The following is an 18620-nucleotide window of genomic DNA, read 5'->3' as shown; positions in this document are numbered from 1 at the left end:
GTATCAATTATACAAAAATATGACAGAAGAGTTTCAAAAACAAGACATTATTCAATTATAAGATTTCAATTTAGTCGACTCTCGGTTTAAGTTTGCCTGTGGGCGCGCTATGTGCGCGTCCCCACTTCAGGGCGATAACCAGCTCTTATTTTCATATCGACTTCTAATCACTGTTGGCCAGTTTGCAACACGATGGCGCGAACGCGTCGATCCGCCTTCATTTGACAACTGTAGCATTTTTAAGCGAACGAAACAAACTGTATCTTTGCACTATTTTTTGAAAAAAGCTGTTTTTTGCATGTGTAACATTTTTTTTTTGATTTTTTGGATGTTTGGCACATCGGATGCTTACACGTTCTGTTTATCTATGCAAAAACCAGTTCTGTTTATCTATGCAAGGTAGTTTTTTAAGATTAAAAAAAATGTTTCCAAGAGAAGTCATTACAAGAGCGGAATTACAAATTGGAAAATCTTATACAAAAACGTCACTCGAGTGAGCACCATAAGACTAGATTAAGCCTGTTTTGTCGTTAATTTATTTTAGTTGCACAATAACTAAAAAACCGTACTACTTCGAACATTTTTTTTGCATTTTATGGAAAACTTACTGCATATTTCTCAGTGGAGTTTTTAATTTATCAGTGCAGGAAATTTTAAGATCTCTTTATAATTGAGTGACTTTGACATGTTTTTGGTTGAGTGCTGGAGCTGTTTCTTTGTTTTGCCCACCTAATAAAACTGTTGTTCCTTGAGAGTTGAAGTTAGTTTCGACCTCGCAAATATTGTTATCTTGGGTGACTGAGTTTGAAATCAACCACTACCAAAAAACTATTCGCATCAGGACGAAGTCCTGATTTTTCTTCCGACTGCCTTTTTGGAAACACCAAAAGTTTTTGAAAGAAATTTCATTTTTTCAAAAAAGAAATGTTTTCGAAGACTTCCGCCGCAGATTATGCCAAAACCAAAATTATCATATTAGCGCCTAGAAAGTGATTAATAACACCATGTAGCTTATAAAAAATTCAATTTACTTTTGTCCTGTATCCTTTTTGTACTTAGTTCATCCTTATTTATTTCTTCCGTGCGTAAAAAAACGTTTTAGACTGCTCAATGACAATTGCTTGTCTGAAAAACTTATTTTTTGTTTCAAAGTTGTTTTTCGAAAATTTTGAAAAAAAAAACTGATGATTGTGTTATGCAGTGCTGACTTAAATTATACGGAAGAAAAAATAAAAAAAACTTGAAATTAAAAACAACTTTGCCTCAAATTGGTTTGATTTTGGGTAAATTGATGCTAGCAGAATTGGCTAAAAATTTTAGCAAACTCATTATGGTTCAAGGTTTTTGCAAAAATTAGGCCCAAAACTTCACTATAAAAATGAATTCCTTCTGGCTTTTTAGTAAATCGAAAATTACCGTTTTAATAACTAACAGAATGATGGTAAAATCAGTTTCTTATGAACCTCAACAAAATTCAAGAAAAGCATAATTTCCTAAAATTGCGCAAAATGTTTTAACTTTGATTTCAATTTAAAAAAAATTAAAATGAGGTTTTTTGTCTATCAAACAAAAATATGAATTATTACAACTCATGAAGATCATAACCTTTTTAACTTTCTTGGGCTAGAATGTAGTAGATAATGACTTGGTAGTGGTAGCGTAATTTGTAATCGACTAAAAAGCCAAAAAGCGGGAGAATTTCGCAATTATTTTGGGGGAGAATTTCGCAATTCGAATTGCACCACTTAAAATTTCGAGCTATATTTGTTCTCATTATTTTAACCCAAAATTAACCCAAATTGAGGAAAAGGCTTTAAATTTCGAGTTATATGCGTTTCGTCTGTATAATTTAAGCCAGCACTGTATAAGCAACATCTCTTGACGATGAGTAGGTTATTCAAAAAATATCTATTGCTATAGCTATTTTGATTACAACGCTAATTGTTCTTTTTATGAAGCCGGGAGGTTGCATTGCTGATTTACAGACATTATAGTTTTTTTTTTCTTTTTTTTTTGCTTGACGCTCTTTTTTCGTTTCTATTGACGAAAGTGAATTATGTTTACTTAATGGCCAATTTGGCTTCTCACAAATGCCGCACTTAATTTGATCCTGCTGTAAATCCATTTTGAAAGCTTTTAGTGATTATACTGTTCAATTTACGCCAATTACGTTTTTTTTGGTCTTAATTAGCAAGCTCTTAGAAAATGCTCCTGTGAAATCGGTTTGAGAACAATGTCTCTCTTTGCTTTGAGTAGAATACCAATTTAAACAATCTATCAAAATTTTTTATTCAAATGTTTTCGACGCCTACATGTTTTCTTACTGTTTGTGCTTAGAAAGCAATTGATGAATAATGAAAAACTGCGTTGACTACTATTTGGGTTTTTTTCTGACTCATGCAAAAGTCAATACAGCAAAGGCAGTACAGTACTTGATTCTAGAAGGGAATTGGCTTTTGCTGCCCTGCTGATTTAATTCACAAAAGAGACTACTGGTATCAGGGTTAAGCCCCGATTGCTTCGATTGCCCTTCATTGTCTCCGAAATAGTTTCTGTAGTTATTAATTAAAAACAGTTATAATAGTTTTGAAAAAAAAAATTGATTTTTTTTGGGTTTTTGTTTTTCAATTACTTCCACCCACACGCTATGACAAGTGTAAAAAGATTATCTTGCCTCAATTGAGTTTGAAGCAATTTTTATGTGGATTAAATAGCCGCCTACGCGTTTAGAGCACGAAATATTTCGGGCGTTAAGTGTCCCATATAGCCAAATTGGCAAACTTCAGACCCCAATAACTTTTCAAAAAACAATCACAGGTAAAATATTTACTTTTTGTCACTTTGAGCGTAGGATATCACTGGCTTTTAGATGCTTCATAAAAACTGTTCAGGAATGACTAGTTGAAATGTCGAAATTGATCTGGAGAAAAAACCACTCTTTGCAAGTCGGAACAATAAAAACATAAATAGGGTCGATTAAACAAAAATTATTTGCTCAAACTATCCCATTTGATGTTAGACCGAGGTTGTCGGGTTGATATGTGAACCAGTAGTTTGGGTTATACTTCCATACAACTGTGTTCGATAATCGAAGTTGGTTTTGAAAATCCCTCATAAGCAATTCAGAGAAATCATTTTTTGTTCCGACTGTCAAAGAAAGAGACGGACGGTTAAAAACTGAGTGGTACTCCTTTTTCAAATCTTTAGTTGACCGTTCTTGGCAACTTTATGGCGTCAGAAATTTATAAAGAGGCTCAATAGAATAGAGAAACATAATGGGAGCCCTGGTGAATTGGTTGAGTGCCCGCCTCTCAATCGAAAAGTCGCATATTCGAGACCTACCATGATCCAGGTTCGTTGCTTGAGGGTGAGGCAACATTATTGAGCCCAGAATAATAACCAAAAAAATAGCATGTAGTTCTTAAGCCGGGGCACAACAACGGCTCTTGTATTGGGTTGAACAGCTCGTATTTGGTCCTTTCGCTTGTGGATGAATCGTTTAAGTGATTATTTTACCTGTGATTGTGTTTTTTTTAAACTTATGGGCATTTGAAACTTGGGAATATTGTTCATTTTGATCAATTAATGCGTGGGAAAGTTTTCTGTTACCGCTTTTAAAATTTGCATTGATCTAATTTGGCTGAGAAATTCTTTCGAATTGAAATAGGTTATCGTATTAGATCCCAATAATGTGTTAGTATATGCCACTTATATCACTTTTTTTGAAATTTTTATTGGATGATGGGATGATGGGTGAAGGCAGGGAAGCCGCAGATATGTGCAAATAAGCGATAAAAACGCTTGTATTTATTGTCCGTATATTATTTCTTTTTGTTCGGACTACTGGAGATGGTGACTGGATGTTTGTACTTGGGCGTTTTTTTTTCTGCAGACCAAATTTGACTCTTAACTTGCCTGTTACATAATTTTTAATATTATCTGATAAATATTTAAGTTTTGAGCTCATGTTTGGTTAAAGATTTAAAAAATTTTTGTACAGTTATGGAGCTTTAAAAATGCCAATTTGGAATACTTAACGCACGATATATTGCGTGCTATTTGATCGTAGGCGGCTAATTAAATCTTTGCCAATTTGAATAGAGGCAAGCAATTTGCCCTTATTATTGCGTTAATAGTCAAAAAAATTTTCATTCTGTACTTTATATAAAGCGAAGGAGAGTATAAAATAAGTATAAATTGGGAATATAAAAAAATATAAAAAAGGCGAAATATTTGAATTTTCCAATCGTTTTATAATTTTTCAAACAGTTTATATATATATATATATATATATATATATATATATATATATATATATATATATATATATATATATTGTTTTAAAGGGCAGTCAGACATTCAATGCATCGTCTTGATACGAGCAGTCAAACGTTTTCAAAATAATCTCAAAAGTACTTTACAATTTTTTTTTGAAATTTTTCTGCAAACGTCTTTAAACGAAAATTCTTCTGTAGACATTAAAAGGCATTCTGTACATTCTGAAATCTGCACTGATAAGAGCAGTCTTGTTTGCTTTTTAAAATAATTTAAACAACATTTATTTGAGACACTTCAAAAAAGCGTCGGATCATTCAGAGCTTCGCCTTAAATACGAGCAGTCTTGCTTACGTAATTGATGGTTATCTCTTGATTGTTAGATTCTCTCAAGATCTCTAACTGCCTTTTTTGGCTCCATAAATTCATTTTTTGTATTGATCAAGAAAGTTTAATAACTTTTCTCAGACTTTTTTTATTTATGACGAGTTTCAAACGATTTACCAAATATAGCCTTCAAAACTAAAATTTTTAAGATTTAATTTTGCCATTGAGTTTATTTAACATTTTTCAATTAAACACATCATACACGGCAATATATTTTTTTCTAACACTTTTTATAGAAGAAAGACTGATCCCATTTATTTGAGTCTATCTGCGAACACTTTATAAAAAAGGAAGACTGATCCCCAGTTTATTTGAGCTTAGTGAACGTGAATTTTAATTTACCTTGAAGTTTCTAAACACATATAATTTTTGAGTATCTTTTATAAAAATGAGATTTTTTAGTATCCAAATATTAGCATATGTAATTTGGCTCTTGATACTGGGATCTTCTGGTTCCTTTCTTGTCAAGTTTGGTATTTTTGGTTTTTATTTTTGGTGTCGTTTTTTGAACCTTAGTTTATTTATTACAGCTTTTTTCAGATTTTTTTGTGAAATTCGTCGGTGTGAAAAAACACCAAACCTTGGATCATTTTTTGACAGTTTTGGTTTTTAGATAGTATCGGATTTCTGAAAAATCTAACATCGCAATTTTTTCTTTTTTTTCTCAAGACTATTATGAAGTTATTATGGAGTTTTAATTATGATTCGAAATTATTGAGTTTCTTTCTAACATTGAAACCAGATTTGGCTGTAATCTTTCAGGCTTCAAATTTTTGGCACATCGAAGTGAAGATAAAAATACTTACACAGCTTACAGCCCTTTTTATATTCATTTTTTCCGTCGAAAGCAATTTACAGAGAGTGGAGTCTTTGTGTTTTATAGGTTAATTTGTGAATTCAGTCAAAAATTTCAAGGCTAGGCGTTGAGAATGCCAAAATTTTTAATTTTGAGGGATTGCGGTTCATCTTTGATCACGTTTCATTTAATCACTTTCAGATGTTTTATAAGAAAGTGAAGACCAATATACTTACCTATCAGATTATCAATTGAAAAAGGGTTTTCCTGTTTTTCTTTTACTGGGCGAAGGCAAAGTTTTTGGCAAAGTCTCTTCTCCGATAAAAATTTTATTTGACTGATTGCAAAGTTTTTGTAAAAAGTAATGCTGTAATGGTCGACTAGTCAAAATGAATCTAAAGAAAATTAAACGCTTGGTCACTATTCTTGTTTCCGTTAGGAAGCCGCAACTTATTGAAAATAGTTTTCATTTACATGAAGAACCAAAAAATTTACAAGGGCTAGTGATAAGATTCTTACAATTTACGCTCTAGGCAAACATGCTTGTCGTCAGAGGAAAAAGAAAATGATTGCAGTGTACTTCGTAAAGTTTGTAACTTAAAATCAAGCTTCGTAGAAAAAACTAGAACATCGAAACAGCTGCAAAAAAGATGGTTGAAAACTTACTAATTATAGGCATTGTACAGCGATGAATCTATCTAAAATACTGACGCTTAAAGGTATTTCAACTAGTATTAAAATTACATTACAAACTAACATTGATTTATCATTTATCATTACACAAATTGGGTTTAAAAATAGTTTTTTTTGGCCTATTTAAGATAATTAACGCGCAATGTGTTGCGTTTTCGTAAAACACTCAAGCGTCTGTTTAATTGGTTCTGAATGAATTGAGGCAAGGGTCTTATAATCAGGACAAAAGCTAAGTACATCTTTTTGTAGTTCACGTTAGCCTTTGGGAAAATGAATTAAAAAAAACAATTTGTCCTTAAAGTGCAGTCGGAACGTTCAGGGCTGATATACAAGCAGTCTTTTTTCACTATTACTATTTGATGTTAGGCAGAGCCAAAATGATGCTAGCACAAAAGCAATTCTTTTGACTTTTAATGATAGTTTTATATCAGCAAATTTTGTTCGTTTTGTCAAAAAGAAATCGGCATATTTTTTCCGATCAAAAATTTTATATCAAGTTTGATTCCAACGATAAGTGAAAAAATATATATTTTTATTATTTATGTAAAATCAATGAGTAACTATACCCGCACTGACAGAAATGGTTTCCGGTCGATTTAAATTGATTTTAAATCGATCCAAATCGATTAACCATGTAAATTTTACGAACTTAAATGGATTTTAAAACGATTTAAATTGATCTTTTTGAAAATTTTAAATCAATTTAAGTGTCTAAAAAATCGATTTAAATCGATTTCGATGGTTTTTCCGACTCACTAAAATCCATCCGAATCTCACTTAAATCCATTTTAGATCAATTTAATTCGATCTTTTTGAAAATTTTAAATCGATTTAAGAGTCTAAAAAATCGATTTAAATCGATTTCGATGGATTTTCCGACACATTAAAATCGATGTTTTGCTAACACGGCGAAAAAAACTTACCCTTCAAAAAAATTGTTGCCATTTTTTATTCTCGATTTTTAAACATAAACACTCGTGCCAGATATTATAGAATTCAATAAAATGATCCACATAAATCAGGTTTTAAACTCAAAAATTTGAAAACCATTGAAAAATTTGAATAAAATTATAGAAAACCATTGTAAATCAGATTATGGGCAAAGTATTGTGTAACAAACCAGAAAAGGGTTAGGTAAAATTAAATTGTGATCTCAATAATATGCAATAAAATCATAGAAAATCATGAAAGTAAATCAGATTTTAAGCAACAACTTATGAAACTAATCAAGAAAAGGGTTAGAGTTTTATCGATATTTTGGTCTTTTTATTTGGTCTTTTTATGCTACAATACGCTATGGATGTAAAATGAAAAAATGATAGGCAAGAAATAAATGCAATAAAATTTTGAAACTGATAAAACTCGATTGAAAAAAATCGATTTAAATCGATTTAAATCCGTTTTAATCCCCTTAAAAATGAAAATAAATTCAGACTGGAAAAAATGCATTTAAATTGATTCAAAATCGATTTGGATCAATTTTTTTAGCTGGGATTTAAGATCAATTTAAATCGATTTTAAATCGATCCAAATCAATCTTCATCTCTTTAATTTAATCTTCGTACTTTTTTCATACTAAAATCGATCTAAATTTAATCAACGTAATTTTTTGTCATACTAAAATCGATTTAAATTTAATCAACGTACTTTTTTCATACTAAAATCGATCCCATTCCATTTTTGTCAGTGCGGGTAAGCTTCTTGCTTCCATTTTTATTGGGGGCTGTTCTGACATTAGAAGAACCGACTCCGAAGAATTTTTCAGCCCATTGCCGTCCTAGAACCGTTCAAAACTGTCCAATTTTTTTTTCAGCTGAATTCTTTCAAGTGTTCGGATACTAAAGTCTGTTTGTTGGGCGTTCGGTCCTTCTGGGATCGAAAAAATTACACCCCCCCCCCCCACTCCACTCTATCCGGTTTTACTAATGCGTGTCTTTGTGTGTTTAGGAAACGTACAATCATTTACTGTGCAATGTGTTCTCAGCATCAATTTGTTCAACGAAAAAATCTACCTTTTCATTTGGTTTTGGCTCATATTTGTCGGAATTGCCACTCTGGTTAATTTTTTCGAGTGGGTAGTCCGAACTATTTGCTTCAACGACCGGCTGGGCTACATCAAAAAACACCTCAAATACATGGATCGATACAATACAGCAGAAGACAAAAAAATGTGCAAGCGTTTCGTCAATTTGTACCTTCGGCCCGATGGCGTGTTTATGATACGACTGCTCAGCAAAAACACGAATAGTATTATAGTTTCAGAGCTAGTGGCCCAATTATGGGATAACTATGTCCAGAAACCACATCACCACCACCACGCAATAAATATATCGGCTAATAACCCAGTCAGTAATACCAACAATGCTAATCCAGGCGTGAAGAAGTCCATAGGGCTTCACAGTAATCAGGAAAATCTTCCATATATGGCAAGAAAAACGAACCCTTACGACTCGTCATCCAATCGGAAGGTATGTCACAATAGATTACATAACAACCGACTTCTCTAAGATAATATTACGTCAAAAGTTAAGGTTGGACTCATAGATTACATAACAACCGAATTCTCTAACCTTAGATTACGTCAAAATTTAGAGTGGACTCCCCCTCTGAAAGATCCAGCCCCCATGCCATCCGAAGGGTCCCTTTTTCCTTTGATATTATTTTAAGACATCCATATTCGGCCGCTTACCGTAAAGATTTTCTAAAGGCACGTTGGGCACCAATATATGCTTATTTTGAATGCGGCACACGCCAAAAAAAACGAGTCTTGTCAAAAAAATTTTGAAAACTGTCAAAAAAAAGAATTTTTGCGACAATTTTTCAATGATGTGACTGCAAAGCAAAAATTTTTCACATCAGCGTCTTGATTGTATTTTGAGAAAGCTCGTAAAGTCAATTTTCCGATCTTGAAAAACATCAACAAATTTTTTGAAATTCACCCCCATGAATTGTTACAATTGCTACACTTGGCTAGACGACTAAAAGCATTGGGCTTTTCCAGTAAATTTTAACTGCAAAGATGAAATATCGGCGTAAGTTCACTTCAAATTAGCAATAAGAAAAACCTTTATTTAATTGTCTTTTGAGAAAATTAACGAATTTGTTCAACCATATTGTTGGCCTGCACGAAGTTTCTCGGATAACAATAGTTTAAATTGAGAAAATTTTGCCAAAAATGATGCCATTGTAACCGATAAAGTGTCACCAAGTTAGGCAACATTTTTTATAATAATAGCTGGAAAATGGATTATTTTTGCATCGATTATATCGCTTTATAATTTCACTAAACTCTAGTTTTCTCTCCATAAAATCTCAAGATATTATATATTTTTTGCCATAAAAACTTTTTTATTGTGTTTATTGAATCTCCGAAAAACCTATTAAAAGCATTGCTCATTAAAAGCAAGATTTTTTTAAATTCAAGATTTGAAAATAAGAGCAACAATAATGGAGACAATAATTGAGACTGTGAAATAAAATAAATCATCTGTAAAAAAAAAAAAACTTTTGCTGGAAACGTCATAAAAAAATTCCCGATGTTTTCAGTTCCAAAACAATTTAAGGCAATACATTGAGACATAAACAAGCAGTTCATTGTAACAGCGAGAGCTTTAAAAATTGAGCATTGAGAACATGAAAAAATTGAAAGTCATCAGTAAAAAGTTTCAAATTTTTGAAGAAACTTAAAAAAACTTCCGACGAGTTTTAGTTCCAAAACATTTAATGCAATACATGGCGACATAAGCCAGCAACTCATCCCATTTTATAGAAGGGTTGTTTAGTTGTCTAGTAATCCAGGGTTACTTTGCTGTTTTTCCTCATTTTTTAAGCTCAGGCAACTGGAAGTTTTTAAAAAACGTTGTCGCACATTTTTCTAACTTTATATCAATTATAGTGGAATTATAATAGGTTGCAATTCCAACATAATCGACATAAAAATAGAGTATTATCATGGATTTTTTCAGCATATATTCTATTATTTTACTGTGCGACCACAAAATCATCAGGTAATTGATTATTAACAGATTAATTTCTTGTTCGAACATAAAATCCCTAGATAATAGAAAACAATAGGAGAAACTTCGGTGAGGGCGATCATTGGCCGAAAAACAATTGACCGAAAGAAATAAAATTATCTTTTTAAATGATGAAAATAAAGCAATTAGAAATATTTAATGACAATGTTTTTTAAGTTCCTTTTCACACCCCTGTCCAATCAACAGGCACACTTGGCCAACACTTGGCCGAAAAAAAACCTTATTTTTTAAAGGATGAAAATAATCAAAATTAAATATATTTATTGAGTATATTTTGATATACAGTTCATTTCCACACCCCTGTTCAAGACTGTTAACATTTGGTGTTCGGTTGTGATTTAAAAGGTGATCACTGCTCCCCAATACCCCCCGACAGAGCCGGCCCATTACGGCAGCAGCAACACATATCAGAGACGCCTCGGCTCCCCAGACGGAAGTGTAGTGGACGTGTGAATGGAAACAACACAACACACCATTAACTATTTCATCCTTTATAACAATTAACCTATCTCTCTAACTACCCCCCCCCCTTATATGTTAATTTTGAGTAAGGGTAGGTTTTTTTGGTTTTTTGGTTCAAATTTTTTTTTTGGTTTTTCGGCTCAAAAGTTTTCAAAATTTTGGCGTTTTCGAGCTGATTTGCAACATGAGGGGATTCGTAACTAGATTTAATGTTAACCAATTTTTAACCGTTGAATTAGTTCTTTGGGGGTGGCAATCGCGGTTGCTAGATACCACGGGGGGGGGGGGCGTTAAAGAGATCCCAACTAAGTTATAATTTGAGCTATAAAAATTGATCTTAAAAGCAGGAGCGGATTTACAGAAGTTATAAAAGTTTTTAAACTTATCATAACTTTAAATTTAAAAAAAAAATTACCACAATTCGTACTAAAAACTAGAAGCATGAAGAAATACTTAATGACAGAGCTCAACAAATTTCTCTTGATTTTAAAACTTGGCCTTTGGCGGATGAATTTTTATATAGAAATTAAAATATAATTTTGTTAATGAATTTTATAAAACGAAGAAAAACCATACGTCTGGACCCATTTTGACTGTTAAACTTCGATAATATAAAACAACTGATAAAAGATCCGCGCCTGATTTGATATTATAAAATGACGTTAATTTTATCCATTTTTCAGAGTTTGATTAGCTGCGAATGAGTTCAAGATTAGTTAGAGTTCGTCTGTAACTGATTGGAACTTGAAGCCAAAGTTAATTTCAGTATATAAATATTGTTTACAGATTCATCATTTTCGCTCTCAAATGCAAATAATTTTACTATCCAAAATTCAACAAAATTGTTCAATAATTTGTAAAATTTGATTAAAAATTTAGTAAAACTTTATTTTTCAACTTGAATAATGTTCTCTCTAACTGTTTTGTGAAATGTTACTTAGTAAGTGTTTAAGATTTGCACTTAGGTTTGGACGCAGAGAATTGAATTTAGGATAATTACAACTCCTTCACCTGCAAATGAAAAAGAAAAAAAGCGGGGGGGGGGGGGGGGATCGTTTTATGACATCTTTGCCACCCAATTTAGGAAATCCATTTTCGTTCCACCACGCAATTTTTTGTTCAAAAATTTCTAAAAGTAGAAAAACGCCATTTTTGGCCTGCTTTTTGAAAATTATGCTTGAGTCAAAAACGGTTTTATGGTTTATGGGGATACCTTGGAAAATCTATCTGGTCGACCTAATCAAAATTAAGGTCAATAACAACTTCGGAAATAAGAATTGAATAATTGCTTCCAGATTTATCCTGAATCCAGAATAAAAATAGCTTTAGCAACTTTGGCAATACAAAATTTCAATCTGTCACGGGCTTTTTCATTGCATGGCTCTATAGAACTATATACTATTTTTTTTTAATTTTCTTGAATGATTATAATCATTCAAGAAAATTAAAAAAAAATTAGTTCAAAAAACGGAACTCCCCCGAGCCTCCCCCTGCCCCCCCCCCCCCCCTTCTTCAGTATAAAAAATCTCTTGTGTACTATACTAGCGGTGGTCAAAGAAGTTCCAACGGAAAAAATTGGCGTGATTCCAGTAAAAAAAAATACAACCTGTGTGATGAAAATGAAGTGATCGCGATCTATAGAGTCTAATTAGTTTTTGTTATTTCTTCCCCGACCTGATTTTGTCTTGCTCCCCTCCCATAGCCAGCAGCGGAATTTCCCCTTCCTCCTTCAAATTATTTCTTCCCCGATTCACTTTTCATCCCGGTGATCGATTTTGGTCCCCGGGGCATGGAGCTTCAAATTTTCAATAATACTCTCGGATGGTATTAAAAAAGAGATAAGAATGACGCGGGTCATCCTTGACTCTTTCTTTCATTCCCCCAACCCCATTTTCGAGACCAGATGTTCAATCAACCTAACTGTCGTCAAACCTAAACTGGTGAAATCCTAACTAGTAAAAAATAAATCACAATGGTCTTAAACGTTTAGGTTCAACTCATCAGACTAAAACATGCTACTGACAAAAAAACTATAGTCTTTAGATTTATTTTTTCTTCAGTTTTTTTTCGCGTGTCGTATTTATTTATAAACTATAAACGTTTATAAGCTAGACGTAAAATTGTGCTCGTTGATAAGGTGGTTCATTTTTCGACTGATTGGTTCTTCGTCTCTATAAACACTGCTTTCATTTTACTGGCTTTTAATATGCTACTATTTTTATAGATTTTTATAGATATATACGAATTTCAGTAGTCAGATTTAACTATTTTTTATGCTTTCATGTTTTCTTAAATCGTAAAATGATAATGGATGAACCGTACAATTCGCCGTACCCTAATTAACTAGCCTTGCCATAAACTATAAATAATGCGCAGATAAAAATACATACATTCAATAAATACAAAATGTATGTATTTGTAAATAGGTTTTTTTTCTCCAGTTTTTCATCAATTTTTGTGTAAGTGTATACTTTTCTTGTGAATAAAAATTTCAAACTGTTTGCGCACAAAGATAAAATTACAATAAAAACACGCAAAAAAGGACCTGCCCTTTAAATGTTTAAAAATTGATAATTGATATTTGCAGGCATTTTCTTCGTTCATGAAGTTAATTATGGATTTTTTTTTACCGTTCATGGACATCTGAACTAAATTTAGATCTTTTTATTTTATGAAAAAAAATTTTTTTTCAGAACAATGCTAGTCTTACAATTACAAATTAAAGAAATTGTAAGACTAGCATTTTATATTAAAATTTGGAAGTGAAAAGTACATCAATTTAAACTTCTGTTTAAAATATTATATAAAAAAGTATATAATGAGCATTTAGGACTTTGCAAAAACCTAAATCACAAACTAGATTCCAAATATCTATTTTTACCCATCACACACGCAACACACACACACACACGCACGCTTAATCCCCAAATATGTTTTTTTAAAATAGTTTGAGTTGTTTTTCACAAACACACGCACAACTCACATTGAGCCCCCGAGATGACCTCTATAGACCAAAAAGTGCTAGTCAAAAAGTTTTATAAACTAAGTCTAGGATAGGAAAAAATAAATGCTAATTATACAGATCTCATATAATTTTGCTAAAATCATGTAATCGGACTTTAAAACAAATTTTTTCTTGTTTTGTCATAAAATTCAGTCTGTGTCGTCAGAAAAAAAAGAAAGGCAAAAAATGCGAATGGAAATTGTAATGGCAACATTTAATTTATTTTTGTGAGCAGAACGAACCTTGGATGCACAGAATTTTTCATGTACAAAGATATATAAACATAATCAGTTAATTATTACAGTAAATTGGTAATTTTTTCAGTAATTATACTTTATTCAACAATTTAATTTGATTAACCTGCTTAACGCCGCGCTTGAGTTTCAGGAAAAAATCGATTTTTTTTCGAAATTTACCATCTGAGTTATACTATCTCGAAGCATAGTTTTCTAGATCTTAAGCATTGCTACTTAGTAAAACAACCATAGATTGGTAACAATTAGGTATGGCACTAACACTTTCCTTAAAAAATTGAGATTTTTTCACAAAAACAAGAAAAAACTAACATTGTTACCATTCTGTTACAATGATACCACAGTCTATCAGTCCCTATCTTGATACATTACAGACTCTATACCCTATACCCTGTCTTAATAACTGAATGCCCTATTTTATTTAATATATTCTCTATCTTAGCTTATGGGAAATTTCGTTGCCTCTAACTTAGTTTACAATCTATCATATTCTATGGGAAATTTCGTTTATGGGGTTTTTTTTAATTACTTTTTAATTTTACAAAACTTACATCTGGATACATGGCGAAGTCTAAGACCAATACGTAGAATAAAAAGGGATAAAAAAAGGGTAAACATTTTTTTAAACCCAATTTGTATCTTTCCTATAAAAATTTATGATAAACATTTTTTGTTTAATTTTTTTTTCGATGCCGAAATTACTTAATTTGTTTTGCTTGAGTTTTATACCAACTGATAATAATTTTTACAATCTTCTATGAAAATTGTAGATAGGATTTTTTCCATAAACTCTACATCAAATTGTATGTGTTGCAACGCAAATATAAAACAGAGTAAAGATGCATATCAAATAAGAACAGTTAGCCGAGCGGCCTAAGCTAAAGAAACGTAACGCCGACTATAGAGACATGACAGTTGACGTAGGTTCGAGTCCCACACCTGCCAATGTTTTAAAATACTAAAAAAGGGGGTTATATCCTATTTTAACTGTTTGTTGTTCTAATTTGGTTCTCAAAAAGAGCAATTTGTCTCAAGGACCTTACCGACCGGTTCTTGTGGCTAGCTTGTGCCCATTTGTTTTTTGAAGCGGAATATTGGTGTTATATGAGCTTATGCTTTTGGATGAAAATTATCAAAATTGCCGACAAATTTATATTGCCGATAATACGAATTTATTCTTGATTCTTTTCGACTTCAAATTAATCTTACGGAGATTGAGAGCACATTTTGGCGCCCCACAAGGGACACGATATCGACACAAGGGATACCTCGCATTCTTCTTCAGTCGAGTCAAACTTGAATTGTTCCTTTACTAAACCTGAAAGACCCAAACAAGACTCCCTGGCGCTCAGATCATCAGAGTCTGCTAACAGTAACATGTAACAGTAACATTTGAGGCGAAGTGAGCAACAAAATTAGCAACCATATTTCCGGAGCAGATCTGACGAGTCCAGACTTCCATTCAAATGAGTACGGAGTTCACTACGCGCTGCTATCTTGCTACAGACGAAGACGACAAATAATTCACTCGATCGAAGAATCCGAACCAGAAGAGGAGCTCGAATCCGAGGGCTCCGGTGGACCCTTATCATACACGGTCGTGGCTTCTGGATCTGCAGGATTGGCTAGTGGGTTCTTTCTGGATCCTCAAGGACCTGGTCAAAAGTGTCTCGCATCTTGGGCCGAGTTCTGCACAGTGCGACAGACATTTTCGCACTAGGACAACACAACCGACAGACGACAGAGCAGACAGACGACAGAGCAGAGAGACAAAATAGCAGACTGGCGGAAAAGAGGCCTGTTCAGGTCTCTTGATTGTTGACTTTTGGTCAAAGTGCAGCTGTGTTGTTCTCGACACCCGAAGTTTTTGGATTTTTCCCGGTGTCGCCAATCTCCAATTAAAAACTGTAAGAAGTTTCCAAAACTTTTAAAACTCTCCATTCGTGCTATAAAATTATATTCGATGTCATACATGTTAAATTTTTTCCCGCAAGCTAGCATCCGGTAATTTTTCTCAATACCCAAAATTTTTGGACAGTTCCGTTGAACTGAAATATCTTACAATCGGTACTTAGACAATTTACTTGACATTTTTTTTTCGATACAAAATTTTTTTGAATATATGTGAACGGAATATGAATCCGTGAAACTGGAACAATGAAAAGAGGTACTGGACTAGTTGTTGGATTGGTTTATGACTCGAACCCGTTGATCAAATCACAGCCGTTTCAGCCCGTCCGATCATTGACTTCGTTGTGAGACAGTAATGTTAAGTGGTCAGGTACGGTAATATTAAGTGAGTTATATTGTTATTAAGTGAGTTATATTAAAATGAATTCTTTCATCCTCAGGTTTACTCAGTGTGTGTTGTTGGTGTTCATCCGACCTACTTAATTTTCAACCCCTTTGGTACTTAAGCGTAACGTAGCCGTCGCATAGGTCCCTTAAGTGTATGTTATTAATTCAAGGAGCTTGTTCCTTGGATCACGCGCTTCGAAAAGTGTCCGCTCCGTCCCAGAAGCGCATCAAAAATGCTTGCTTTACAAAGCCAGGTTTAAGTTTGAACTTTAACGCTAAGTACTCTCAGAAAACAAAACAGTGATACCTTCATCACTACTTGTCTCACCGTAACGAACTTATAATTTGGCACGGCGCCATTAATAACTCGATAAGTAGGCACCGCAGCAATAATAATCGCAAGCTGAGTAGTAGGCAACTTGTCAATTTGTTATTAAGCTATAGAAAAAATTTTTGTGCGATCGTATACTGTAGACGGAATGGAACCGAGGATAAAGAGGAAAGTTTATTTTCAACAAATATTTTCGTTCTGAACGTCGTCAAAGACTTTATCATTAAGTGTAAGACTCAGGACCAGGTACTAATTGAGAAGTACAAAGAGCTTCACCAGCCTCCTTCCCTTGAGTTAAAAACTCTCCTCCTTCTAAGGCGTTATAGCGCTAATCTTAATATCCTTAAGACGCGTAAGAAGAGGAACCGCTTAAAACTCAAAGCTCGAAAAGCTATAAAAAATAGGCTTCAGGCAGAATCTTTGAGACGCCAAGTTCCCCCATCTTGTAAACTAATGTTTATATAGTAATGTAAATTCGATTACGTATCAAAACAGTATCTCATTTATTAATTGTTTTCTATTTAGTGAGCATCCGTGAAATATTGTCAATTTGTGAAAAACATTGACAAAAAACTCCAAAATAAGATACGCAAGTTATTTGAAACCCATCTAAATCTAGAAAATGAGCTGCTTAAAGATCATTCATTTTTACTTGAGTTCATTGAGAACAATAGTCGCACCGCAAAAAAATGATAATGCTGTTTACAAATGTAAAATTGCGTTGAAAAAAGCTGTTGACGTGAATGAGCAATTAATTAGGTTAGCGGGAAAAACGGAAAACCCCGAAAAAACTTTTACTCAGCAAGACCTTTGGCTTAAGAAATTAATCGAAATGAACGATAAAGTAATGCATGAAGCTCAGAGTTACAAGATGAGCCTTGAATCTTCGTCATTTTCAGCAGCCGGCAATACAGGCAGCAAGGGATCTTTACAACAAACTAGGTCTGAGACATCCTCATGCTCTCACAAAACAAGAGATTCAGAAGCACGAGTATCTGAAAACAGGTCTAAGGTCTCTAATAAGTCTAAGGATAGTAGAAAGCTTGACTAACATAATCCTGCGCCAGGTTTGCTGGCCTTCACTCCTGTACCAATTTCGTCAGAACATACGTCGACTGTTCGCACTATGTCATCAAGTGAGAAACGGCATGAGCTAGCTTTAGTAAAACGACGCCATGAGGAGCTGGAAAGGCAGTATCAAGTATCTATAAGACTTAAAGAGCAAGAGAACCGTCTAATGTTTGAGCAAAGTCTGATGAAACTAGTGCAATTGGCTGAAAGTCATAAAAAGCAACTAATTGAAATGGAAATGAAAGCTTTTGAACTTAAAGACAGTTCATCTGAGGTTAGCGAGAAGGTAGCGGAAAGTAACTCGACAGGAGTAAGTCAACCTATTTCAAAAGTAGCAACCGATCGGACTAATGATTGGGTAGACTCTGTCAGTTCACAAGCACCTCGTGACGTTGCTAGTGCGGCAGATTTGCTGGCCTTCACTCCTGTACCAATTTCGTCAGAACAGACGACTTCTGCCAACCTCGCTCATGCAATTCACACCAGTAATAGTCATAACCATGAGCACACAGCATTGAGTGACCCTGGAATCTATAGTCATGGACATCGGACTATGCCTCGATTTAGCAGTGCAAGCCTTTTGCCATTGCAAGCTTCTGTTCTATCTGTTTCATTCCCAGTTAACAATATGCATTCTAGTGCACACCTGTTACCACCACTGTCTGCTGTTCCTTTACAAACCATGAGTTCAAACATAACCAATGGTAGTTTTGCCATCGGGCAACCGGAATCATTACCTGTCCCAATGTTACCGGCACAACCCGGTTCTGGTTTTGTTTCTCTGTCACCTGCATTTGCTGGTTGTGACTTTTCATCTTCTGGAGTAAACCCACCACCGGTTTTCTTTTCGGCACCTAGATGCCATGCAGCTCCAGCTTAGACGCAACATAATATTCCCTTTGTACCGCATACTGTGTCACCTAATATCAACGACTACTACACAAGTGATGCAAACTTATGGCGAATGGCAGCTACAACTCCAATCGTCACGCCTGCTCAGTGTTGTAATACT

At 33.7% G+C, this 18620-nt stretch overlaps 1 protein-coding gene across 5 annotated transcripts in view; it reads left to right on the top strand.

Annotated features, from left to right (window-relative positions):
- Window positions 1–10730, top strand: part of LOC134850941 (innexin unc-9-like) — a 37092-nt gene extending 26362 nt beyond the window's left edge. For all 5 annotated transcript variants that reach the window (XM_063866771.1, XM_063866768.1, XM_063866769.1 and 2 more), the window contains 2 exons: window positions 8099–8619; window positions 10534–10730. In XM_063866771.1, coding sequence (XP_063722841.1) covers window positions 8099–8619; window positions 10534–10641 — 629 coding nt within the window. In that variant the 3' untranslated portion in view covers window positions 10642–10730. The remainder of the gene's footprint in view (window positions 1–8098; window positions 8620–10533) is intronic.
- The last annotated feature ends 7890 nt before the right edge of the window (window positions 10731–18620 follow it).

The sequence above is a fragment of the Symsagittifera roscoffensis genome, chromosome 7, assembly GCF_963678635.1.
Source record: "Symsagittifera roscoffensis chromosome 7, txSymRosc1.1, whole genome shotgun sequence".
Classification (NCBI taxonomy): domain Eukaryota; kingdom Metazoa; phylum Xenacoelomorpha; order Acoela; family Convolutidae; genus Symsagittifera; species Symsagittifera roscoffensis.
Note: the sequence above shows the minus strand (reverse complement) of the source record. Positions and strands in the feature narration are given on the sequence as shown.